General features: G+C 49.1%; 1 protein-coding gene across 1 annotated transcript; it reads right to left on the reverse strand.

Moving 5' to 3' along the window:
- Positions 1-494: 494 nt before the first annotated feature.
- Positions 495-26,394, reverse strand: ASCC2 (activating signal cointegrator 1 complex subunit 2). Its single transcript, XM_059485003.1, has 19 exons — positions 26,362-26,394; positions 23,961-24,056; positions 22,154-22,312; positions 21,648-21,818; positions 19,629-19,758; positions 17,772-17,839; positions 17,246-17,356; positions 15,369-15,481; positions 14,269-14,343; positions 13,629-13,736; positions 12,528-12,596; positions 11,832-11,906; positions 11,247-11,433; positions 10,483-10,697; positions 8,860-8,979; positions 4,944-5,165; positions 2,877-2,985; positions 2,052-2,128; positions 495-1,353 (listed from the first exon to the last, which is right to left on the reverse strand). Exons 2-19 carry the CDS (start codon positions 24,039-24,041, stop codon positions 1,185-1,187), a joined length of 2,259 nt encoding a protein of 752 aa, XP_059340986.1. The 5' UTR covers positions 24,042-24,056; positions 26,362-26,394; the 3' UTR covers positions 495-1,184.
- Between the last annotated feature and the right edge of the window lie 585 nt (positions 26,395-26,979).

Genomic DNA, 26,979 nt, shown 5'->3' on the forward strand with positions numbered 1-26,979 from the left:
ATCGGTGCAGAGCAGGAGCTGCAGGAGAGCAGCATTAGCCCAGCAGGGGATTATCCTGGATACAGCATTTGGGGATTCTGGAAAATCTATTCCTTTTTCCATGCCTGGCATTGGGAGGTTTGGGCACCACTGATAGGCAATGAAATTCTCCTTGGAGCATTCAGGGCTTCCCCTCATTTCATGGCAGTGGCTGTTCTGCTGCATTTCTGCTGCTCTGCACACAGCCCCAGTCACACTCCTGCCCTCTGCACAACACCAGGCACCAAGGTGTGGACCTTACTACCACTTTACTAGCACTTCACCACCCTGGAGCTCAACCCACTGCTGATTTCCCCACTGTGGGGTGACAGCCACAGGCACTACTGCAGTGCAACAAAATACAGCGTGGTGGGGAGAGGCCACTCAGGGCACATTAACCAGCAAATTAACCAAGCAAAGCCTGTTTGGATACCAGGAAGCTCATCAATACTGTGTAAGGGTCTTAAAAAGCCAGCTAAGACATCTACATCTTTTATTTGCACCACCTGTTTTCACAGGCCTCACTTGAGGGACAGAAATCCATAAGGTCTGACTCACCTGGACCCCTGTGGGTCTGCTGGCAGTGGGAACAGCCTGAGCCTTTCTCTGCCAGCTCAGAGCTGTGCTGGGAGGTTCAGGTGCAGATCAGGGCAAGGTTCTTCCCCCAGAGGGTGCTGGCACTGCCCAGGCTGCCCAGGGAATGGGCACGGCCCCGAGGCTGCCAGAGCTCCAGGGGCCTTTGGGCAGCACTGCCAGGGATGGACAGGTGGGGTTGTTGGGGGTCTGGGCAGGGACAGGAGTGGGGCTGGATGATTCCTGTGGGTCCCTTCCAAGCTGGGACAATCTATAACTCAAGTTCAGGATAAGGCATTTCCATGGAAACCGTGCTCTCGGAGCTGCCCACTCCAGTATGAAAATAAAACTCTGAATTATAAATAGTACAAAAGGGCAGGAATGGCTGCTGCAGCCTGTCCCGTGTATTGGCTGCAGCCACGGGCACACACAGAGGGCAGGAATTGCACTCCCACAGGGAATGCAGCTCCGTGTGAGCCCAGCTGCCGGGTATTGCACACAACATCCATCCCCCGAGCAAGGGAATGCCAGGAACGAACGGGAGCCTCCTCCTGGGCAGGGCCCGGCACGGTGCAGCCCCGCCCCGGAGCTGCTCAGGACGGGATCATGCCCTTGCTGCGCTTCCTGTCGGCCATGGCCCGCCGGTTGTGGTTGGCTCGGGTGCTTTTGTTGGCTTCCTTCTTCCTCCGCTCCTGCAGCGTCTCCCGGCTCTGCCCGTGGCCCTTGGCGGTGCCAACAACGGCAGAGCCGTCGTGCTTGTGCCTGGGGGACACAGAGCAAGGACATCACAACAGGCACACTGCACTCCTGGGGTGAAATCCCACATCCCCACAAACACTGAGGTGTGAGGGGTTCAGCTCAGGGCTCTACGGCAGCCCAGGAGCAGCATCAGCCACACCACCACTGTGTCCTTCCACACACTGAGCCCATCAGCTGAAACCAGCTATGAAACTGTCCCAAAATCCCTGTGGGAGCTGTTGGAGCTCTGGGAGTTGTGCTCTCCGAGAGCCTGTCTTCCACAGGGTTCTGCTAGTTGGAGTGACAGGACAAGGGGGAATGGCTTTATGCTTGAAAAGGGGAGATTTAGATTGGCTATTAGAAGGAATTGTTCCCTGGCAGGGTGGGCAGGCCCTGGCACAGGGTGGATCCCTGGCAGTGCCCAAGGCCAGGCTGGACAGGGCTTGGAGCAGCCTGGGACAGTGGAAGGTGTCCCTGCCCATAGCAGGGTGTGGAGCAAGATGGTCTTAAGGTCCCTTCCCACCCAAACCACTCCATGATTCCATGCCATGCCTACCCCTATTCAAAGGGATAAAACAACCAGCAGTGAAGTAAAGGGTGGGTGAGGAATTCACCCCACTGTGGCAGGACCCTGACACAGGAATGCCAAGGAGCAGCAACACCCCCAACAACCCCAGTCAGCAGCAGAAGAGCTGCAGAGGCAGAGGGACAGCCTTGCTTACCCCTTCCTGGCGAGGAACGCCTGGCGCCTGGCCTCGGCCCTCTCCCGCAGGACTGCGGGGTCCTGCACAAAGTGGTCCTGAAGGAGGCAAGGGAACAGGTCAGGAGACCCATCAGCACCAAGGGAACAGGTCAGGAGACCCATCAGCACCAAGGGAACAGGGCAGGAGACACATCAGCACCAAGGGAACAGGTCAGGAGACCCATCAGCACCAAGGGAACAGGGCAGGAGACACATCAGCACCAGGGGAATGGGTCAGGAAACCCATCAGCACCAAGGGAACGGGTCAGGAATCACATCAGCACCAAGGGAACGGGTCAGGAGACCCATCAGCACCAAGGGAACGGGTCAGGAGACACATCAGCACCATGCAGCAGCCTGGAGAGGAGAGGATTCTGTTTGGAACAGAGTCAACTCCTGGTTCATTACCTCTGGACCAGTGGGATTGGTGTCAGGGACTCTAAACACAACACCTGGCACAAAACGTGCCTGAAAACCTTCCCAGCCCATGGCTGCTCCCAGCACATCCATGGAAACAGAGTGCCAGTGACCCTCAGAGTGCTCTGCTGGCTCTGTCTGTCGCTGGGTAAAGCAGATTAAAGCTCCCCATGGAGGAAGTGTCAGTGCTCCAGCACAGTCAGGGCAGGAAGCTGTGGAGAGCTCTCCTTGGGGACACATCACAGCCCAGCAGCCACTGAACAGCAGCTCAGTCCCTGCTGCTGCTCAAAGATTCCCTCTCTGAAACAGGAAATCTGCTCCACATCACCTGCAGGTGAAGCAGGGAAGAAATACGGCAAATTTGAATGCAACTCCAGCTAAATGTCACCTTTGTTCTTTCCTTTTCAGCTTCCTCCTCCTCCTCTTCATCTTCTTCCTCTGTCTCCTGTCCTTCTTCATGTCCTTTAGGTCTCAAGACCTGAGGAATTGTGAATGGCCTGGGAAATAAGACACAAATAGTTAGAAAAGAAAACAGCACAGCCACAAACATTTCTCTGAACAGCACATCCTTTGTGGTTTGCATTATGTCTTCAAAAAGATGAGACTCTACAGATTTCATGGACTTCATTTTCCTGAACAAAAAAAAAGGAGACCCAGGAGTTAATACCACATTCCTATGGGCAATTAGCAAACACACAGTCTCCACTGGGGAATGTTCACTATGAAATTGTCACTGAAAATAATAATAGTTAAATAAAACCCCAACCCTGAAACCTCACAAGGAATTTCTCCACAGAAACAACAGCTTCCTTTGGGAAATGGGTATCCAGACATAGCCACAATATGAAGGAGTATCCTTTGCTACAGCAGACAGGGAGCATCTGCTGTAGCAGACAAATTTGGACAGAACCCTTCCTGCTCAGGCAGTGCTGTGCTCCAAACCCTCTGACTGCTCAGGGCTACCCAGGGAGCCCCAGTTCCAATGCTGTGCCCCAATTTTCTACAGGGGGAAAACCCTGGAGAAATTCATCAGGCTTTATGAGTCACTCTGGACATGCAGAGCAAAGGGCTTGGGGGTGGAGGAAGAATTTACACATGCCTATAATTCTTCTTTAACATAAATATGTGTCTGTGTTTGAATTCCATTGGAATTCAGACCCACCATTCCACTGCCAAAGAAATAAATGCAGAACCAGAAAAGCCTTTGTTATGTCAAACCAACAGATCCAGTTTTCAGCAGTGACATCCACTAATTGTTTCTAGGGTCACTGAGACCTGAAAGAGGGAAAAACACCTGGGTGCCACATTCTTACAGGCAAAACACAAAAAGGATTTAAATTGAAGCTTCTCAACACTTTAGGAGAGGGGAAAAAGGGACAAAGAGCCTCAAAGCTTCCATTTGGTTTGAGGTTAGGGATGGTGACATCTTCATAATACATCAGAATTCAAAAGGCCACTTTCAGAAATGTTAAAGCAGCTTTTAAACCGCACACTTTCTAAAATAAATATTCTCCAGCCTCTATCCCCATTAACCCTTTGTTTCCCAAAACAGTCATGGTGCAGAGTGCTGTGCAGTTCATCAGGGACTCAATTCCAGCTGTCAGCACTCAAGAGGGGGAAAGTCTGGTTGTAAAATTCCCCAAATTATGAGGTTTTCCTTTGTTAATCAGCCATTTTAGGTTGCCCAGCTCCACTGATTTTCCAAGCCATTTTTCCCTGCTGCAGGGAAGTTTCTCCAAGGAGAGGCACTGCTGAGTACAAATTTCCACACACGGCAAATTCCCCTCTTGGATTTGCTGACTAATTGAGGCAATGGCCCAGTGGAAGCTGGAGAACATCCTGGGCACACTCTGTGTTCATTTGCAACACATTCCTGAAGTTTAGGAATGGTCTGACTAGGAATTTGGTTTGTATTTATGTACAGCCACTTTCCAATGAGGTTCTTTGCCTCAAGAGTGCCATCACTTTCTGTTCAAGGAATAGCCTGCCGTAGGGGGATAGAACATAAGTAAATACAGGTAGTACAGAAAGTCATCTTACCCCCTAAAGAGTTGCAGCTGAGCCAATTATTAAGGATTAGGAGCAGGCCTGATGTTAACAGGCAGCTGTAGCCAGTAAGAAGAGTGTTATAAAAGAGTGGATTGTTGGGAGCTGGAGTCAGTTGGCTGCTGTGAGGACAAGGAAGAGTCAGTGCCTAGAGGGGCTACCTAAAAACAACATCGAGGAGGTACGAAACTCTATCAATACGGAACCTTTGCAATGTAATGACAATAGAACACTCCCCATCCACAGGAGAAAGGAGATCCAAACCTCCCTCCTTGCACATCACAGCGCAAACAGAGAAAGGGCTGGTTTGAATCCCTCGTGGAGGAACAGAGCCCAAACAGCGTTTCCCAGGTTTGTGGGAGCCAGACAATTCCGTGCCTCCCTCCTTCCCCCTCCCCTCAGCATTCACCTCCTGGCGATGAGCTCGTCATCCGAGTCAGCGTCGTTAGCGCCCACTTGGTTCCCATCGTAGGTGTCGTCGTACTCGTCCTCGTAGTCCCCGTAGCCCAGGGCGGCTGCGGGCGGCAGGGGCAGCTCCTCCAGCACCACGCTGTACTGGCTGTAGCGCTGCCTCTGCTCCGCCACCAGCCGCTTGTCATTCACCAGGCTCCGCGTCGTGTCCTTCTCCCTCCTGCCCGGCAGCGGGAGGAAAAGGGTTAAAACCTGCCCCTGAAGCTGCTTTTTGTCCTGTTAGTCAGTGGGGTGTGAAGCAGTGCAAGCCTCGTCCCCAGTGCCACAGGCTCTCCTTACCCCCCACCTACTGGCCTGCTGCTTTATGGGATCGTGGGATGGTTTGGGCAGGAAGGGATCTTAAAGCTTATTTTATTCTGTCCTCACACCTTCCACTAGCTCAGGATGCTCTGAGCCCTGTCCAGACTGGCCTTGGACACCGAGGGATCCAGGGGCAGCCACAGATTCTTTGGGCACCCTGTGCCAGGGTCTCTCCACCCTCCCAGGGAACAATTCCTGCCCAATATTCCCTCCATCCCTGCCCTCTGGCAGTGGGAAGCCATTCCCCCTTTTCCTGTCACTCCAAGCCCTTGTAAACAGTCTCTCTTCCATCTTTCTTGTCAGCCCCTTCAGGTCCTGGAAGGCCACAATTAGGTCAGCTCAGAGCTTTCACTTCAGGCTGAACAATCCTAATTTTCCTCACAGCAGAGCTGCTCCATCCCTCTGCTCATCCTGGAGCTTCCTCTGGTGTCACTCCAGCAGCTCCAGCTCCTTCCTGTGCTGAGCCCAGGGCTGGATGGAGTGATCCAGGGTGAGTCATTTGTCCCAGGGCTGTTTGGCCACTCAGAAAGAGCAGGAATTGGAGACCACCACCAGCACTTCAGACAGAGAGGAAGCTCTCACAGGAGGCCAAATGCAATCCCATTGCAGGTGAAACTTGGCCAAGGTGCATGGAGGGAGCACAAATGTGAGGGGAAAAGGACAAATGTAGACAGGGAGATCCAAAAAATAACCAGGTGAGAATGAGAATAAATACAATTCCCAAGGCAAAGAACAAAACAGTAGAGAGTGACTGTGATTCAACCTCTCAGAGCACTGCAAGGGCTTGTTCTTTAAATTTAGAAGGCAAGTAAATTACAGTCATTTTATAGAAGGGAAGACCAAGAAACAGAGTGTTTAAAAAGCAGCTGCTGTCTCAAGCTGCACAAGCATAATCTCTCAAGTGCCATTTTTCAGACCAGCTAAGAACATATTTACAGCAAAGCAACAAGGGATTCCACTGGCCAGCATTCCCAGGAGAACTTGCAGCCCAGGATATAATCCCAACAGCGGATTTAACAGAGAAAGGACCTGTCCAAGGCAGTGGCAGTGACTCAGGAAGGGACAGACTGAGGGGATGTGATCCAGCAGCCTGGATTTTCATTTGGAATCTCAAAACAAAGGAAGTTTGCAGCTGGAGGTGTTCCCTGTGTGCCATGACTCACTGCCTGCACTGGTGGCACAATGCCCTCCCAAGCACGTGCTGAGCTCACCCAGCCCGGGATCCCTGGGATAACAGCTCCTGTGGGAATTCAGCTGAGCCTGAACCCTGCACCTGCTAATTGCTTCCTGTCCAGCTGGTCTGGTGACTGGACAGGAGCTGCATGAAATGGTCTGGGCACCAATCCCAGGAAAAAACAGTGGGATAGCTCCTCATGGAGCTCAGGACATGCTGTGGCTCCAGGAGACAGATTCAGCTGGCAGCCAGGGCTGGACAGGCACAGACAAGTGCCATCACTTCTCAGGATCAGCAGAGTCTATGCTGGCACATTCATTTCCTTGTGTTTGATTCCCTCCACGTCCTGGCTGGATTTGTCTTTCTCAAGGACAGTCTCTGCCCCAAACTGCTGATGCTGAGAGTGGCCAGGACAACCTGCTCTGGCTCTTTAGTGCTATGGTGACACCAGGCTTAGCAACAGCACCCCGAACACAAGAGAATTTGGTGAGCAAAAGGTACTTAGAAGGAGAAAAAAAATTAAATATTTGATAGAATTCAAATCCAAAGCAGATCTCAGACTAAGCTTGGAGAGCCCTGTTACCCCAAAACTGGGGTGAACCATCAGTGCTGAATATTAAATCCTGGAGACAAGGTACTGCAGCTTTTCCTTGGATTCAGTTGGATATGGTCATCTTTGGGCACTGCTGATCTCCAGGTTAATAAGCTACTCAAACCACAATTAATGTCTGGAGTCCTGCAGATTCTTCCCAAATGTTCTGAAATGAAGGGAGGCAAATGACAGCAGGAAGAGGATAATCCTAAGGGGTCACATAACTACAGCAGGAGAGAGGAGAACTTCTCCAAGAGTGCTGGTGCCCCTGGGGGGCAGTGCCATGGGAGCAGATCCCAGAGCCCAGCTCAGGGATGATTTACAGCCTCCAAAGCTCTCCAAGTGATCTGCAGAGGGAGCTCTGGATATTCCAGCCACTGCATGCTCTGTGCTGAACCCAGTGCTCTCTGGCCTTGACCAGCTGCTGCTGCAGGGCTTTGGGAAACAGGGACAAAGGCTCTGGGAATGAGGGATAACCCAGCACACCTGTGCAAGGCTCTGGGCATCAGGGATAACCCAGCACACCTGTGCAGGGCTTTGGGCATCAGGGATAACCCAGCACAGCTGTGCAAGGCTTTGGGAATGAGGGATAACCCAGCACAGCTGTGCAGGGCTCTGGGAATGAGGGATTACCCAGCACACCTGTGCAATGCACCTGTCTCACAGAGCAAGGCACCACCAGGAGGAGAAAGGTTCTGCCTTTGAATTCTCAGCTATGGAAACAACAAAAGTCATGGCCTTGGCCAGAGAGAAAGGAAATTCCTTTCTTGCTCAGCCAAGACAGGATCAGCACTGTGGCACTGCTCTGAGGAGCAGGGCCACTGGACTTGGGAACAAAAGTGGTTTTTTCCTAGAGTTTGATGCAACTTTGCTACCAAAACCTTGACTGGGTGCTCTCAGGTCAGTGGCTCCAACTCCAGCCAGACTTTTAGTTATCTGCTGTGTAAATAGATCCCAATTAAGATCACCCATGGATGGTTAGAGGAAGTGTTTAAAGTCCAGTGCAAGGTGTCCCTGCCCATGGCAGGGGGTGGAACGAGATGAGCCTTAAGGTTCCTTCCAACCCAAACCACTCCATGATCCTGTGATATGTTTTAAAAGAATCTGGAACAAGGGAACCACACCATAGAGCTGACATCAGTGGGAGCCAGCACCACACACCCAGCTAGGCAGAAAGCAAAGTGAAAACTAGTGGGGGTTTGCAGAAATCTCTGTTCATGGCAGGGGGATCCCTGCTCATTGCAGGCAGATTGACTAAATGACCTTTAAAGGTCCCTCCCAACCCAAACTACTCCACAAGTCCAGGTGCCCTTCTGCAGGAAGCTTTACAGCAGCAGGGACACGCAAGCAGTCTAAGGCACTGAATGTTATCAGATGTTGAAGTAGATGGATATTGAATCTTCCCTTGGCTCTGGATCAAATCATTAGTTATTCTCAGCTCTGAGTCACAATCCCAGGCTCAGGGATGGGTCTTTTCAAGGTTTGTTGTTCAGTGCAAGTTTAATATTAAGCCCAAGGAGGAAGAGCCTGACATTACAAATGAGCTTGGCAGAGCAATCTCCAGCAGCAGACACAGGAAAGCCAATTAGGAAAAACACTAAGTGAAACCAACCCTCTCATAATATTTCACTTCACTTTCCCAGACAAACAGGTGGGAAGCATTTTTGATAAGCCTTTCCCCCTGCCAAAACATTCCTGCAGGAGCTTTTCAGGAGAGATAAATGTGCAGGATCCCAGGTGTTTGTTCCTCCTGACAGGCAGAGCTAATGACTGGGTGCCAACACTCACCTCTTGCCTTTCTGGATCCGAGACACATCCACTGCATCCCTGCTGAAAACATCAAACTCATCATTCTGGAAAATGTTACAGCGAGAGCTGACCAGAGGGGTAGGGTCTGGCTTCAGTTGCCTGTTAAAAAACAAACAGAGAGAATAAAACAAAAGTGAAGTGAGGAAGAGAAATCCTCTCCCTTCCCTAAGCCCTTGCTTTATCCTTTATCAATCCCAAAATATCCTGACCAAAAGATCCTGAGCACACCAGAGGTGTTGGCTGAGTCACAGGGCACAACCCCTTCCCTTCCCAAAGCTTGGATTTGAGGGGAAACTAAAGTAACCCACAGAAAGACAAGAGAAAATTCTTCTGTTCATTTCAGAGTCTATCAAACCATGCAGGACAACAGAATATTCAACAGACTGCCTGGTCTCAACACAGTGACTCAGTGAAGACAAACACTAAGTGTGATGAATTACAGGCTGGAAAAAATTCCAATAATTTGTTGCTGCTGATTTCAAGATATTTATCTCCCTTGTTAAATCTTTCCCAGGGTTCCAGGTTTATGTTTGTTCAACTTGTAAGTGAAAAGACTGTACTTTTGACATTCATTTTGGTGGTGCAGACAGCTCAGCTGGGCAGCTGCAAATGCTGCTGTGCTCCCCTATAAATCAGCAGGGGTCACAATTCGACATTTCCTATCGAACCAGCAGCTTTGTTTCAAGATGCAAAAGGCAGGAAGAAAAAAAATGCAGCTCTATCTTGTGGAACTGCTGGCTTTGCAGAAAAAGCAATCCTTCCTAAAGCCTGTCCTGCACCACTTGTGCCAAAGTCAGCAGATCTGATGGTGGGAACACAAAGATTGTTGCAAAACTCAGATTTTTTTACATCATTTTTCCGATAAAGATGCTTTCCTTTAATGCAACAGTGAGACAGTCTGCCCATAACTCCATGAAATGTGAACAAACAGCACATTCACATCTTGATGCTCTGTCAGGAACTGCTGGTGCAGCACAAACACACACTCGCAGCTGCAGACAAACTCCAACAGCTCAATCCTGCCACCAGCTATAAACCCTCCATCCCCTGCCCGATCCAGGAAAGCAGGACAAGCCTGGCAAGTTTGTCAGAGGGAACATAAAAATGGATCTGAATTGTTCTATCTTCACTCACAAAGCAGCAGCCTGTTAAATAACCATATTTGACCCTGTGGGGTGAATTCCAGCTGAATTGGGTCCTCTGAAGATGCCCTTTCCTGTAGGACAGCTGGGATTTTCACAGCTGTGACAACAAATGCTGCAGCAAAATAACTTTTGGAGGCAATATATTCTATTGCCCAGCATTCTATTCTGTTCTATTCTATCCTATTCTAGTCTAGTTTAGTCTAGCATTTCATGTATAAGTGGTTTTGTCTCCTGTCACAAAACACAGCCCTGCACTGCTCTACTCTAACACTGAGCAGCAAAGGTCCCACTGCTCTGCAGGGACACAAGGAGGGCAGAAAACTGGTGACAGGTGACAATGAGAAGCCTTCACTTCTGTTCTCTATCCCAAATATGCAAATTCTTAGAGCTCCACAAGTGTTGAGCCTTCAGTGAGAGCAATTAAGTGAGACAGAAACAACCAGAGCTTGTCCCACACCTTTGCATCCTTCGGTCCATCTTATCCAGGTACGGCACCAACTTCTCCTCCAGGATGTTGTTGATCACCTGCTCTGTGTCGTATCCATACTCCTCCAGGCAGGCCAGGATGAATCCTTCTCCAAGATCTGGCAGCAGATCCTTCACTTGGGAGATCAGGGAGTCCAGCTCCACGCCGGACACGGCGGCGACGGGCGCGGCCGCAGCGCCGGCACACTGGGGACACCAAACACACCTGGTGGCACTGGGCAGGGACACAGCTGAGGGCAGGCAGTGGGCACAGAAACACAGGGCAAGCAGCACTCTGGGCTCTCAGGGTTTACACACAGAAGTCCAAGACTGGAGCCAAAAGAGAAACCAGCTGTTTAAACTACACGAGGTTTCCAGCACAGATTTGGGCACACGGCTCCTTTTGCCAGTCCCTGAGTCAGCAAGGACACCCTGGAGAATCCCTTCCTCAAATAACAGGCAAGCTCTGCATTTCAAAAATATGCACATGAGCTGCAGGGATGAAACAGAGTATTTGAATAATCTCCAGCAAGGGAAAACCCAAGCCATGAGAGCTGGAAGCAATTTGCTCAGAGATAACTCAGGATTCAGGTGTAGCTTCATGTCTCATTTCCCAAGGCTGCATGGAGATCCAGCAAAGGTCAGAAATTACACCACATCTCATGTTGTCCCCAAAGCTGAGCAAACCAAGCTGTCCTCACAGACAGAGGAAGGCCAGGGAGAGCAGAGCCCAGTCCCACACAGAGCTGTACCCACCTCATCCTCCAGGGCACACGCAGCCCCCAGATCCTCCCTGTCCTCAGGGCTGCTCTCCACTATGGCTGAAGCTCCATTGGATGCTGCTGGAGCTTTAACAGCTTTTTCTGAGAGTCCTTTTCTCCTGTCTATTCCTTCCCAGGCACTTTCCACTGCTTGGAGGATGTAGGCTGTCCTGGTTTCATCTCTAGGAGCACAGCATTAAGGACATTTCTGGATGCACATATTCAGGGATCACCCTGAAGTAACTACGGGATTGTCAGCCATGTCCAAATTTGTGCCTGCATCAACACTCACAAAACCATGGAATGGTTTGGGTGGGAAGAGACCTTAAAGCTCATCTTGTCCCACCCCCTGCCATGGGCAAGGACAGCTTCCATTACATCAGGTTGCTCCAAGCTTTAGACACTTGCAGGGATGGGGCAGCCTCAGCTTCTCTAGGCAACAACTCCCCCCTATCCTTTTTTTTCTGTTAAGGGAAAACTTTCCAGTACTCCTTGCCAGTCATGTAGCTTAACCAGAGGCAGAAATATCACTGGTGTGAAGGAATCCAAGAGCAGCCAGGGGTGCAAAGCCCAAGGATACAGTGCAGACGATGCCTGCTGGAGCAGACTCACATCATCCTCAACAGGGAACAGCTCATCGTAGTCACGGAGAAATCTGAAAACACAGGAGCAAGTTTAATCAGTGGAGCTCAACCAATTACCACTACTGTGCCTCTCTGACTGCCTCAGTGCTCAGGTAGGAACAGAGAACTTCTCACCCAATGCTGGATTCCAGCCATGCCTGATTTTGGTCCCACTACACCACAGCAACACTCCTCAGGTGTGAGGGCTGGAACCCAGGGCTGCATTACAGGGAAAATCTGCTCTACCATGTGAATGTGCTCAGAATGCCAGCATGGGCAGGAGGACAAGATGGAATTCCCAGTTCTGCCACTTCCTTTGCATCTCCAGCATTCATGTTTAATAGTTTTCTGGTCTGGTCAGCCCAGCTGGAAAGCACAGATCAGTAATAACAGCCTAACTTGTAAAGGCAGCTAATGGCTAAATTGCTCTTCTCTTCTTTGTGAGGTTGGATTAAGGGGAGTGAAGAATTGCATTTCTCAGTGCCAGGGTCTGTGCTGCAGGCTGAAATCCTCTCACTGCACTTCTGCCAGCTACTTACAAGATTTCTGACTCCCAAATGCCTTGTAATGCTGCCTCAGGCAATTCTGCTGTGAAGAATGGCAGAGGAAGGAGCTGAGCCCCCTCAGGCCTCCTGCCAGCCAGACAGACTCACCTCCTCTCCTGAAGCACTGAGGTGAAGATCTGCAGAAATTCCTCAATAAATGGCTGAATATTCTCACAGCTGCAGGAAAACAGCACAGTGAACACTCAGAGGCAAGTCTGCCAAACCCACCACTCACATTTACACACCAAGGGAAAGCCCCATTGGAAGAGAGATTTCAGGCCACATTTGGCTTTCATAGGAGCAAAGAGCCAAACAGAAGCAAGTGGTTTTTAAGGCTTCAGCAAACATTTCAGCACTTTGATCTCAAGCTGTATCACACCTAGAATTACAAGTTTTCAGACAGACTTTATAAATAGTTTGATGCCTCAGACTTGCAGTGAGCAGAAAATGGTGTGCACAGCTTTTGTAATTGTGCCTTTATGATGTCTTGGGATTACACCAGTGAATTTTCTAGAAAGTTTGTGCTCACCTGAGCAAGAACACCTGCCAAGCAAACTCACACTGCAGCCTCAGTGCCCAAACCCTGGGTGCTGCTGAGGCTCCAAACCTTGTTCCAAGGCACCTTTGGGTGGGAAGGGACCTTAAAGCCACCCCCTGCCATGGGCAGGGACACCTTCCACTAGCACAGGGTGCTCCAAACCCATCCAACCTTGCCTTGGATGCTTCCAGGGATGCCCAGCTGCTCTGGGCACCCTGTGCCAGGGCCTCTCCACCCTCACAAGGAACAATTCCTTCCAATATCCCATCTAACCCTGTCCTCTGGCAGAGGGAAGCCATTCCCCCTCATCCTGTCACTCCAAGCCCCTGTAAACATCCTCTCTCCATCTGTATTGTTGGACCTCCAGGTCCTGGAAGGTCACAATCAGGTCTCAAGGTGTTACACATGACCAAACTTTGCACAAGCCACACACTGGGGTCAGAAAGCTCATTGGATCCAGCTCAGCACAGAGATTCTGGACCAAACAGCTCCATCTGGAATATTCTGATACACAGGACAAAAGAATCTGACCTTAGCCAAGCCTTTGGCTACAATCCCAACACAAATAGCAGTTTCTGTTCATTTTCTCCAGTAAATTTGTAAATGAGAAGCAATTTCTCCCACACAACAACCAAGTAATTGGTGAGTAGCACAGAGCCAAGTGCCAATACCTGCTCTCTAGGATGGGCTGCAGACAGACTTGGTTTACTAGGATGTGAAAAACCTCTATCATCTTCTTTCTGGAGTGTGAAATCCTCCTCCACAAATCAGCAAAAACACTTCAGAGAGAGCAAAAGACACTGTTGGTGTCAGCACCAGAATCTGTAACACACCTTTATGCCAGAGTTAATCCTCTAGAAGAAGAATTTCATTAGGATGATCATCTCCTTGCTGCAAAGACTAGATATTAGACACATTTCATGGTCATTAAGGAAAATCCATGCCTTATATAAAGCTTTTCAATCCCAATTGTCCTGGCAGCTCCCCACACAAGACCCCTGCTGTACCAGCACAGCCTGTGCCTCACACTGAGACTGAGCTACACAGAGATATCATTCATGTTCTCACACTTTGTAACAATTTACATGCACCTCCCATCAAATTCCTTCTTACACAGCACTAAAAATGATTCGTCACCCCAGTGCCCAGGAAAATTTGCTATTACAGAAGTCATCTCTTCAGAGCCCTTTGAAGCAGCAGAAAAAAAGTCAGGCCCCTCAGGGATGGGTAAAGCAGCATGAAGTGAATTCTTAACTAAGCCCAGGGAAGTCTCACTGAAGATCCAAAGGAAACCTTTGCAGGAATTCTCACCTGTTATCTTCATAATGCCTCTTCTTGATTGCAGATTCCAGCTCAGGAATTGCCAGTTCATAAAATGAAGCCAATCTGTACAGAGGGGAACAAACCTGTACCTGTCAGCTGAGGTTGCAAAAGTCATTTGCTAAAAGGCAGAACAAATGGCTGATTTCATTAAACCCTCCTCACCAGCAGCACCCATGAGCATCACCTCATTTTGGTATTTCTGCCCCAGAACACAAGCAAACACAGCACAGAAAAAAGAGCAGCACTCTAAAGAAATCACAGGGAGGTCTTTGAAGGGGTAAGAAAGAAAAGCATTTGAGAAGCATCCCGGTGCTGATCAGAACCATCTGCTCGACCCAGAAAAACCCCCAACACAGATCTGCAGCCTGAAAAGACCCAACACTCTCAGAATCACAGAAACCTTCATGTTGGAAAAGCCCCCTGAGAGCACTGAGTCCAACCATTCCCCAGCACTGCCAAGGCACCACAGACCGTGTCCCCAAGCGCCACATCCAGCTGATAAATCCCTCCAGGGATGGGGACTCCACTGCCCTGGGCAGCTGTGCCAGGGCTGGACATCCCCTTCCATGAAGAAATGTTCCCTAACACCCAAGCTGAACCTCCCCTGGCACAGCTTGAGGCTGTTCCCTTGTCACTCTCTCCCAGCCACTCAGCTTTTGCCAAGCCTCACTGATATTCTCTAGCAAGAAACTTGGGCATAACATCAAAGGCATTTGTTTTCAGACCTTGAAGAACTACTTCTCTGAAATACTTTCTGCTTCCCTTGCTTTGGGTCCTACAGCAGAAGTTCCTTTTGTCCATAACTGGTCCCTCTCCACCCTTCCCAGAGCACACCCAGTACTGTTCATCTGACTGGAAATGGTCATGGATGCCTGGCTCTAGGATCACTCCTAAATAACAACAGACATAGAACAGAAAATCCACACATCTCTATCTCCATGTATTTATTATGCTGCATTCCTGCCAGAGAGACCCCAGCAGCCTCTGCATCAAATCTGTCTCCTCATCTAACAATGGGACAGGACACAGTGGCACATTCAGTATTTTTACATGGCCAGGACAAACTCTGTCTGCACTCCAAGACATACCTGTAACAAAATTCATGTTTTTGGAAGGTCTGGCAAGCCAAGGGAAAGACATCAAGAAAGGCCCAGAGAGTTGTGCAGGTGTCACATAAATACAGCACAATGTCCTTCAGCTCCTGGGAGGGAAAGAGCAGTTACTGAGGGAAGGGCCAGGCAAGATTTCCCAGCAGGGACACAGAATATTGGGGACAGGCCTATTCCTGACTGCACAGAGTCTGTATCAACCCCATAAACCTATTAGAGGGCCTGGGGGCAGAGACAACATTACTCCTAGAACTCCTTATATTTGTTTAAATATCTATAATGCAATCCCAATTGTCTGCTTTCATTAAACATCCTGGGAGATTATAAGAACCCTCATGGGGTTCTGTTCTGGAAGGTGGCTTTGCCCTCAATACACCCTCCACATATGGAATTCTTCCCCATGCATTCTTCCCCAATGTTTCTTTTCATGAAGCATTGCACAGCAGAAACATGGGAACCAAAGGGAACATGGGAAACATGGGAATCAAAGGGAACATGGGAAACATGGGAACCAAAGGGAACCAAAAGGAACATGGGAAACATGGGAATCCAAGGGAACATGGGAAACATGGGAACCAAAGAGAACATGGGAAACATGGGAATCAAAGGGAACATGGGAACCATGGGAATCAAAGGGAACATGGGGAACATGGGAATCAAAGGGAACATGGGAACCAAAGGGAATCAAAGGGAACATGGGAACCAAAGGGAATCAAAGGGAACATTGGAAATGTGGGAACCAAAGGGAATCAAAGGGAACATGGGAAACATGGGAATCAAAGGGAACATGGGGAACATGGGAATCAAAGGGAACCAAAAGGAACATGGGAAACGTGGGAACCAAAGGGAACATGGGAAATGTGGGAATCAAAGGGAACACGGGAAACATGGGAATCAAAGGGAACATGGGAACCAAAGGGAAATGGGAAACGTGGGAACCAAAGGGAACATGGGAACCAAAAGGAACATGGGAAACATGGGAACCAAAAGGAAAATGGGAAATATGGGAACCAAAGCGAATATGGGAACCAAAGGGAACATGGGAAACATGGGAACCAAAGGGAACATGGGAAACATGGGAACCAAAGGGAACATGGGAAACATGGGAACCAAAGGGAACATGGGAATCAAAGGGAACATGGGAAACATGGGAACCAAAGGGAACATGGGAAATGTGGGAACCAAAGGGAACATGGGAATCAAAGGGAACATGGAAAACATGGGAATCAAAAGGAAATGGGAAACATGGGAATCAAAAGGAACATGGGAAACATGGGAATCAAAGGGAACATGGGAAATACGGGAACCAAAGGGATGTTTTCTGCAGTCTGATGCAGTGCAAGCTGCATTTCCAAGGCAGCTGAAACAAACTGAGTGACACACTAAATGACAGTTTCAAACTATCACTTATCAATAAATCATACTTTGAACTGATAGTTTGGTCCCACACACAAACTGAAAGACTAAGGTTTTCCAGAGGACCACATTCACCATCTTTGTACAGCCCCCAGCACATAAACTCCTCTTAATTATCTGCAGTTAAATGACACTGTGTTAAAACACACATTTCTGAAGGAAAAAAAAAATCAACTCTCATGACCTCCAGGGTTAGGTGGAGACCTCTGTCAGATATTGTTGCATATTTATAAGCTGGTTAAGTAAAAAAGTTGCCAGGTTAAAAACTATCCATGTTCCAAAGGATATGGTTGAAAGGAATCAGCTCATGGTGGAAAGGTTTTATCACCATGTCCCAGGACAAAGAGTGCAACAATGGCACAGAACCACGAGCTGTGGGAGCTTTGGGGAACAGAATGATCCTCTGTGGCCTGCTCAGAGTACACAGAGCTCACTCCTACCTGGAGGGGCATGTTCCCTGCAGTCACACTGACTTTCTCTTCCAGTTTCTGGGGCTCAGCAGAGGCCCCTTCACACTGCAAACCACACTTGTGCAAAATATTGTTGAACACCTAAATGAGGAGAACAGGGCAGTGTTAACAGGCAGGAGCCAGCAGTGGGACACAGCAGAGAAGGCAGAAGCTGAAGGATGGTGGGAGGGAAGTGTCATCAAGTAATAATTTTAGATAAAGTTCAAAACCTCCCTGACAGACACTAACAAACTAGGGAAAGGGAGAAACAGCAAAGTCAGGGGAGGCTTAGGCTGGATATTAGGGAAAATTCTTCCCCCAGATGGTGGTCAGAGTTTAAGGAGTGTTTGGACAATGAGTGGGATTGTTGGGATATCTGTGCAGGGCTTGATGATTCTTGGGTCTTTTCCAACTCAGGATATTCCTCATGAAACACATTGTGCCCACCCACAATGTTCCCTTCCCACTCTCCAAGCTATGCCACATTTCCAGATGAATCCCAGCAGGAAAGCAGTACCTGGAGGATAGTGGGCAGAGTTTCATCGAGGTCACTGAAGTAACTGGGCTGCTGAGTGAAGATGTTTCCTGAAAAGGGAAAGGAGAGCATTTCCATCAGTTCAGACATTGATGCCAATGAGCAAATTAGCATCAGAAAATGGTACTTGTGTTATTGCTGACACCCCAGACACACCTAGTGACCATGAGGGACACAGCCCACCCTGACTCCTCAGCTCATGCACAGGCCCTGCTCCCAAAAAGCTGCTCCATCAGCTCTCCAATGCCCCTGGAGATCCAGCAATGGGAACATGCTCAGCAGAGCAGAGCAAATGAGATGTCAGATGATTCACGCTCCAGGGGCTGAATCAATGAATAATGCAAATACTATCACTGAACAACCCCAGATCCTTTATTTGACAACTGGAGTTGACTTTTAATTACTGATAACAGCTCAGCACACACCAGGAGATGTGCTGCCGAATATTTCTTAAAGGTAATGAGGCTTTAGTAACACCTGCTATTATTTTACTAGGACTCCATTATCTTTACAAAATACTCCACTGAGTAATGCCACACCATAAATCCTCACCAAGCAAGCACCAAGGCTCCTACTTTCCTGGGAATTACTGTTCAGATTATGGCAATTAGGAGTTCTCCAGCAAGGACAGAGCTATGAGACAAGTTTCAGATAAAGTTATACCCTAAGAACCTCAAGTTTCTGAAGTTATGAATTACACACCAGAACTGCTCATGCCATTACTGTCCCAACATAGTGAAATAATCAGGTGAGCAAATCTTTGGTCACCTGCATGCAGCATTATGCACTCCAGAGCATAATTCAAAGGAGCTTTCATTACTTAGGTCTCTTTTGGAATATTTTAAGACCCAGATAATCTGAGCTTCCCATCTGAAAGGGAAGCATCTGTCTTGCCATGCCTGCTTTCCATCTCTGAGGCACAACAGAGGAATTTAGAGTAGAAGCTACTGAAAAAGGATAAAAAGATTAAAAATGCAAAGGTTTATCTAAGATTTTCGGGCTGGAAATCTGTCTACACCACATGATTTAACTAACACTTCTCATGTGAGTGAAGTTGGAAATGAGACAAAAATAACTACCAAAGAAATGGAAAACCTTCATCCCATGAGCTGCAGGCAAAGTGGGTTAGAATTCAGGAAGAGCTGGCTTAATCCAAGGGTAGATATTCTTCCACTCAGGTGATGTTAAAGATCAAGATAAAGAGAGCAGCTAAATCAACGTGCTCCATCTTCACTCCTCAGCGCCCATGGCTGGATGTTCCTCCCTGTGCACTCACCACCAGGGCCATGTGTACAGGCACAGAAAGCCAGGGATAAGCACAGCTTGAGCAAGGCTCTGAAGTGTTTGTGGTTTGGAAGCTCTGGATGCATCAATGCCTGCACCGAAGTTTCAGGTTCTCCCACTTCCCACAGCAGTGATTACCTCACACCAAATGTTTCACTTGGCTGCCAGCTCTGGGAACAGCAGACTCACAGCTGGACTGTGCCCATCTCCCAACCCTCCTCACCCTTTGCCATCTCTGCCAGGGTTTTACAGAGCCCCACATTCCTCCTACAAGGGCTGAGGCCACATTCAATTGGCACAGGAAACAACTGAGCCTAGGTTTGTCTAACAACATGAGCCTAGCTCAGGGCAGCAAAGCAGGACATGAAGCTTTCCTTGGAACAAGCAGAGTGCACATTGGAAAAGAAAAGCACAACCTGATCTAGAAATGACAGATCTTAGGTGCTACTGAACAACTAATTTTCAGAGCAGTTCCACTGGTATAAACCCCAGTAAGTCACTTGTCACAAAAGCAAAAACCTAAATGTAGCAAGTTGTTCCTTGGCTTTTACTGACCAATCATCTTCTGGAGCAGGAGCCCATTTCCTTTCCCAAAAAGGACACAGAGATCCAGAATCTTGGGGATATCAAACAGGAAGTTATTGTAAATAATTTTTCCAAAGACAGAAGGAGTGATAAAATGATCCTACAAAGACAGGGAAAAAAAAAAAAAAAGGAATTTAAAGGATAATCCATATCTTGCTCTGCAGTAACTCCAGCATTATAATGGCACCTGTAAAAACATCTCTCAAAGGTATATTAAGGAACTTATTTCATAGAAGGCAGCAATTCTGCTTGAAACAGCTTCTGTGGAGCCATCTATTCCCACATTCCTGTCCTGCCACACCAGGCACCCCATTGAACAGCAGCTGAATTAATCTAATCTACCTAAAAGTTTTACAAAAAATCTTCCTGCAGGTCCCCAGTTCCCAGCCTGACACCAGAACAGCTCAGGAGCAGGAATGAGTAACCAGGCACAGGGATAGCCTGAGATTCTTGCACCCTGGAGAGCAGAACCCAGCACCAGAGACCACAGAATCAGGGACAGGCAGGGAGAAACCCCAGAGCTGCAGCTCTACATGCTGACTGCTGAACACTGTGCCAAAACCTCATCACACTGAAGGCACTTCTTACAAAATTCTGGGTGAGAAAAATCCCATTGTCTGACACTGAGAAACAGGTAGCTGAAATGTGATTTTGGATTTTCAGAAGCCTGGTTTGCCTGTGACAGCAAATGTTTTCAATCCCAGTGAAAGGCAGGGCACATTGTCCCTGCTGAAGCAGAGGGATGGGGCTCAGTGCTGGCCAGGTTCCCTTTCCAGAACTCCTGCTGACTCCTGCATGACAATGGACTATTCATCCCCTGCAGATCACTCAACTAGAAAATGGTTTCAAATGCTCGCCTGCCTCTGGAGTGGTGAGGTTTAATCAGATCCTGCAATGAAAGACAGCACAGAGGTGTCAGGTACTTCTGCTGAAGTGGTGCCAGCTGCAGGCTCCAGCATTCCTTCATCCTGCTCCTGTCCCACTCCTCCACTCCCAGGCCTTTCCCTCAAAAATCCTGAATGTCAGCACTGTGATGAGCAAGAGAATCAACACAGCCCTGACACACGATGAACCAGTGAGGAGATCAGTGATTGCTGCAGCACAAGGGGCCTCACTCACCCTGCCCAAAGGTGAAAATCCCATAGCTCCAGATGGGAGCTGCACTCACACAATTAGTGATGAGGATGTCTTTAATTATAGAATCTCAGAATGGTTTGGGTGGGAAGGGAGTGCCCCCCCTGCCATGGCAGGGACACCTCCCACTGTCCCAGGCTGCTCCCAGCCCCAGTGTCCAGCCTGGCCTTGGGCACTGCCAGGGATCCAGGGGCAGCCACAGCTGCTCTGGGCACCCTGTGCCAGGGCCTGCCCACCCTGCCAGGGAACAATTCCCAATTCCCAGTATCCCATCCATTCCTGCCTTCTGGCACTGGGAGCTATTCCCTGTGTCCTGTCCCTCCATCCCTTGTCCCTCTCCAGATCTTCTGAAGCCCCTTTGGGCACTGGAAAGGGCTGTGAGGTGTCTCTGCAGCCTTCTCCTCTCCAGGCTGAATGCTTGATGATGCCAAGATAACTGTAATTTAGAGAGATTTCACTCTATGTCCAAAATTTGGGGCAAGTTCATGGAGACATAAGTAGTAGAAGGAATTTTATGGCCCTAATGGAGTGAACGCTCAGGAACTGGTGGCCTGAAGAGCCTGTTCCACGTGGCCACACAAAGGCCAACGTGCTCTTTCTCCTCTTCCCATGACATATCCAACCACTGCACATGGATAACCTGCTATTACTCAGGAAGGAGATGCAGGCAATCAACCAAGGAATCACTGCATAGTTTGGATACTTCAGCTCTGAGTGTTATCACCTCCACTCTGAGAACCCAGCTGATAAAATCATCAGCGAGAGGAATGTCGTGCCAGAAGGAAAATTACTCATTTCTCTCTTTTTTCCTAAGTCACACAGCCTGGAGCACCTGCAAGGCATGGGAACATTCACCTTGGACTCCTTGTGGGTGGACATCCTGAGGAAGGTGAGGAAGACACTGCGATGGAGGCATTTCTGCAGCTCCTGCACCTCGGGGTGGCAATCCCACAGCACGTCGAACTTGCGAGGGGCAGAGCGCAGGTAGGAATCCAAACACTTCTGCAGGCTCTCATCAAATATCACCTGGCACAAGGAAAGGCAGGAAAATGGAAGGAGGGAATGTCACACCTTCATAGGTCATGCTGCTGAGCAGCCCAGTTAAATTTAAAGCAATCAAAAACACCCAGGCCCACAAAAAGGACTCCTATATCCATCCACAAGCCAACTCTTAAAATCCCCAATGGAAAATCCTTAGGGAAATACTTTCTTTGCATTCTAAGGTGCAGAAATGGAAATTAAATGTTTCCTGCATGACACAATAAGCATAAACAAATCTTTATGAAAATGATGTAAGGCTCATGGCTTTTACAAGCACCTGGATGTTTATGTTGTATCTCCAGATAAAAAGCAATGATTACCTGGCACCAGAATTTGTCATGAGGCAGAGCCAGAAGCCAGTTCAGGTCATCTGCAATGAATTTTGCTCGTTCCAGGAATTCCTCCACCAGAGCAGGGTCTCTGATGGCAGGAGGGGGCTTGTACAGCACGAACGACCGATCTGCTTTAATTTCTGGGTGCTGCAGAAAGCCAAAAAAACACTGTATTAGAGCTCTGCATTACAACCACTGTATTAGAGCTCTGTATTACAACCACTGTATTAGAGCTCTGTATTAGAGACTCTGTATTAGAACCACTGTATTAGAGCTCTGTATTACAACCACTGTATTAGAGCTCTGTATTACAACCACTGTATTAGAACTCTGTATTAGAACCTCGGTATTAGAACTCCAGACCAAGTGACAGCAATGTCACCATCTGCTCACTGAATTCCAGGAAACATAAAGCTACTTTTTAATACAACTTAACATTATCAAATCACGGAATGGTTTGTGTGGGAAGAGACCTTAAAACTCATCCAGTTCCATCCCTGTCATGAGCAGGGGCACCTTCCACTATCCCAGGTTATTCCAGCCTGGCCTTGGGCACTGCCAGGGATCCAGGGGCAGCCACAGCTGCTCTGGGCACCTGTGCCAGAACCTCCCCACCTTCACAGGGAACATTTCCTTCCCAATATCTAATCTAAATTTCAGTTTGAACCAATTACTCCTTGTCTTGTCACTACAGTCCTGATGACAGGAACATTCCCTCCCCTGGTAACTTCTCATTTTCTACCCTTTCAAGGCAGTGGGTTTGTATCCTTCTTTATGAGCAACATTTTCAGACCTTGATAATTTGGCAGTTGTTGCTCCTTGCTTTCTCTTAACCAAAGCCTGACAAAGCAATCCTCCCACACCATCAAAACAAAGAGCAGGAGCTTCCTGGCATGCCTTTGAACTCTTTTTCCTCTGAACTGGTTCTTGCACAATACTCCATGAACTCAAACTGACACAACCATCAAAGGCACAAACACTTTGCTACCTTTCCCAAAGGTTACTGAACGGGCTTTGCCCAAATACACCCACCCTAAAAGGAGAATTCAGTGAGTAGCAGGTTTGGGCTCTGCCTCATCCCAGGTGTGCTCAGGGTAAAGCTCCTCAGGAGTGAGCAGCACTGACAGTCCCACTCCTGCAACACACCCAAAAGGCTCTCTCCAGACCTTATTTCTGGGAAAATATGGTTTCTGTGGGTTGAATTGTCTGGTTTCATCAAGCTGAAGGCACAAGGGATGAATCCCAGTGCCACAGCTCAGAGCTAAACCTGAGGCAGAGCTTGCAGAAACTCCCAGAGCATCCCTGCACTGCAGCAGAGGTTACAGACTCAAGAGAGGTAGTTGTGCTGTAAACACAGTTTACTCCAGATGTTGAACACAGCAAATTTGGGTCTCATGTTTTGGGTTTTTCTCATGGTGGGCAAATGAAATCTCAACTATGTGAACACATTAAAAAAATAATTTAACAAACAGGCTGAACAAATTTCACAGAATCACAGAATCTCCTGAGCTGGAAGGGACCCACAGGGATAATCCCAGACCCTGTCCCTGCCCAGACCCCCAACAACCCCACCCTGCCCAAAGGCTCCTGGAGCTCTGGCAGCCTCGGGGCCGTGCCCATTCCCTGGGCAGCCTGGGCAGTGCCAGCACCCTCTGGGGGAAGAACCTTGCCCTGATCTCCACCCAAACCGCCCAACACAGCTCCAGCCACTCCTGTCACCCATCCCAGACAAGCCCCAGTGTAAGACAATGATTTATTGAAGGTCTGTTTGGCTCTCAGGAACACCAGAGCTCACCAGAGCTGGCAGAGTTCTCAGCTTCCCTGTCTGGGGATCCCTTTCTGTCAGCTGGAGCTCGTCCAGAGGCAGTGCTGGCATCCTGGTGGCTTCTTCCTGTCCCCAGCAAACAAAAGCAGCACAGGATGCACTTCACAAGGTCAGGCAAGAGCAGAACAAAAGAGGCTGCAGCCCTGCTGTAACACATTCACACTGGCTGGGAACACATTTATACCCAGCAATTTATACCCCACCAAATGCCAAATTCTGGGGGGACCTGGACACGTATCAGAGGAAATCTGGAATGTGGTGCTAAACTTTCATCTCTGATCCTTACAGATATCTTCCAGGACAACAAAACACATTTGGGGACACTGTTTAATATGGAAATTAGATATTTAAATGGAGTTGCTGAAGAGCTGTGCTCAACTCTGGCCTTTGCAGCCTCTTTCAACACTTACAGTGTCTCTCCTGACAGCACAAACTGCAGGAACAGCCCAAACACAGCCCTGCCTGTGCTTTAAAAGAGCATTTTTGGTGCCTGTGTGTAGAATCTCACAGCACTCAGCCAGGCTGAGCCTACAAAAGCCTTCCCCACCCACTCCTGCCAATTCCCATGTGCTCACAAAACCACAGCTTCATCTTCAGCAGCATTTGTGGGCTCAGAAATGTTTCAATTAACGTTCTGAAATTAACTATAAGGCAAATATTGGAGTAACTCAAGAGAAAGAATGTTATGGGCACTGTTAAAAAAGTTCAGACTTAGAAAAAAGAAAGTTGCAGGATAAAAGAGCTTTTGAATTCTTTAGGGGGTTATGAGTTCTGCAAAATGGTAGCACCCCTAAAAAGTTATGTTTGTTTTAAGAAAGTCACACATCTCCTTAGATGCATGTTTAATTGCAGTCACATTACCTGGGCTGGAAACCAATTAAAACAAGAGCAGTGTCTCTAACGCTGAACAACTCTGACTCAGGAGTGGGGTCATGGTTTAGACAGCAAGTGAAAAAATAATATTTTTCATTTCATAAATTTGTCACCTATGGATTTAGGCAAAAATTCTGTAATCTAACATTTTAGAGCTCAATTAAAATAATACAGCAGAGCAACAGCAACACCCGCAGTTTAGAAAACAAAAAATAATTCCATCTTTTCAGAAGAGTTTAAAAACTAAAATGATGACTAAAATGACTAAAATGACTAAAATAGAAGCAACTATTACTTTATGATGAACAATTTCTTTGGGGGGGGAAAAAAAAAAAGAAATCACCAAAACTTTTTAGCAGAATAAGGCAAGCTGGCTATTAGTTCAGTTTCATCATATATTTAATTTGGTCTAAAAAATTTTAAAGTCATTCTGAAGGTTGCACATAGAAATGTGTGTTTGTAACACAGAAAAACATGCCAAGTGTCTCATTTCAAGCCTGGAAGGCACCAAAGTCTCCAGTCCAAGTCAAAAACATCCTGGAAGAGACAGAAGCCTAGAGAAGCTAGAGAAGAGAATAAACCTGAGTATGGGATAACCTCAACAGGGAATAATTCCTGATCACTCAGAAACTTTTCCCCCCACAAAGAACTTTGGTGTAAACCACATGCCCACGATTAATCTGTCATGCCCTGTGATTTCAGGTGCAGTGGAAGAGCCAAACACGATGAACCAGGGAAACTGATTTTCCCAGGGAAATTTATTTTCCCAGTGCCAGAAGTGTTCCCTGCCCTGCAATTCCCACTGATGAGCACATCCATGGAGACATCCAGGGTGATGTGACACTGCAGAGGATGAGGCAGCCAGCTCAGCACAGCTGGCACAGGGCATGCTGCAGCATGGATTCATGGAATCCATGGTTTATGTTGGAAGGGACCTTAAAGCTCATCCCATTCCACCCCTCACCACGGGCAGGGATTATCCCAGGCTGCTCCCAGCCCCAGTGTCCAGCCTGGCCTTGGGCACTGCCAGGGATCCAGGGGCAGCCCCAGCTGCTCTGGGCACCCTGTGCCAGGGCCTGCCCACCCTGCCAGGGAACAATTCCCAATTCCCAATATCCCATCCAGCCCTGCCCTCTGGCACTGGGAGCCATTCCCTGTGTCCATTCCCTGTGTCCATTCCCTGTGTCCAGCTGCTTGAGGCCCTTGTCCCAAGTCCTTCTCCAGCTGTTTTGGACCCCTTAGGCACTGGAAAGGGCTCTGGGGTCTCCCTGGAGTCTTCTCCTCTCCAGCTGAGCACCCCCAGCTCTGTCACCTCGGCCCTACCCATGGCCAGACACCCCCGGTTAACCCAACACCGCCGGTTACCCCGGGCCCCTCCGCTCCCGCTGCCCCCGCGGCCCCGTCCCCGTCCCGGTCCCCGTCCCTGTCGCACCGGGCCCTGCCCGGCCGCTGCCGCTCACCCCAGCCCAGCCCCGCCTCAGCTGCCCGAGCCCGGTACCGGCACTCGCGTCCCACCAGCCCCGCGACGCTTCCGTGGCCCAGCGCTGCTTCCGGCCCCGAGCGGAACTACCGGGCTGGGCTGGGCGGGGCCCGGGCCGGCTCCGCCCCGGCGGCGGCACCGGCCCTGCTCCGGCTCTGGCTGTGGGCGGCAGGGGCGGCACCGGGGCCGGGTGTGAATCAGGGGGCGGCACCGGGGCCGGGTGTGGATCGTGGGGCGGCTCCGGCTCTGGCTATGGATCGGGGGGAGGCACCGGGGCCGGGTGTGGATCGGGGGTGGGAGCCTGGCTCGGGCCGTGCTGCAGGGACCGACCGGGCGGATTCAGCCCCAAAGCCCCGCCCGCCCTCCGGACCGGCCGCAGCCGCGGGACCGGGGCAGTCACAGTCCGTGGGTTGTCTTGGCAGGGGAAGGAGCCTGCAGCTCTTCTTCCTTTGAAGGAAACCAGCTGGTTCAATAAATCACCTTTTTGAAGGAGACGTTTTTAACTTAACTGCGCCGCTCCATCCAGTGTCACAGCGGGGCAGCGAAAGGGTTCTTCGGGGACAGGAACCTGTCACAGCCGGCGACACTCCCAGCCCGGACACTGCTTCCCTCGGCTGGGGCTTCTCCCTGCTCCTC

This window comes from Ammospiza nelsoni, chromosome 18 (assembly GCF_027579445.1).
Source record: "Ammospiza nelsoni isolate bAmmNel1 chromosome 18, bAmmNel1.pri, whole genome shotgun sequence".
NCBI classification, from domain to species: domain Eukaryota; kingdom Metazoa; phylum Chordata; class Aves; order Passeriformes; family Passerellidae; genus Ammospiza; species Ammospiza nelsoni.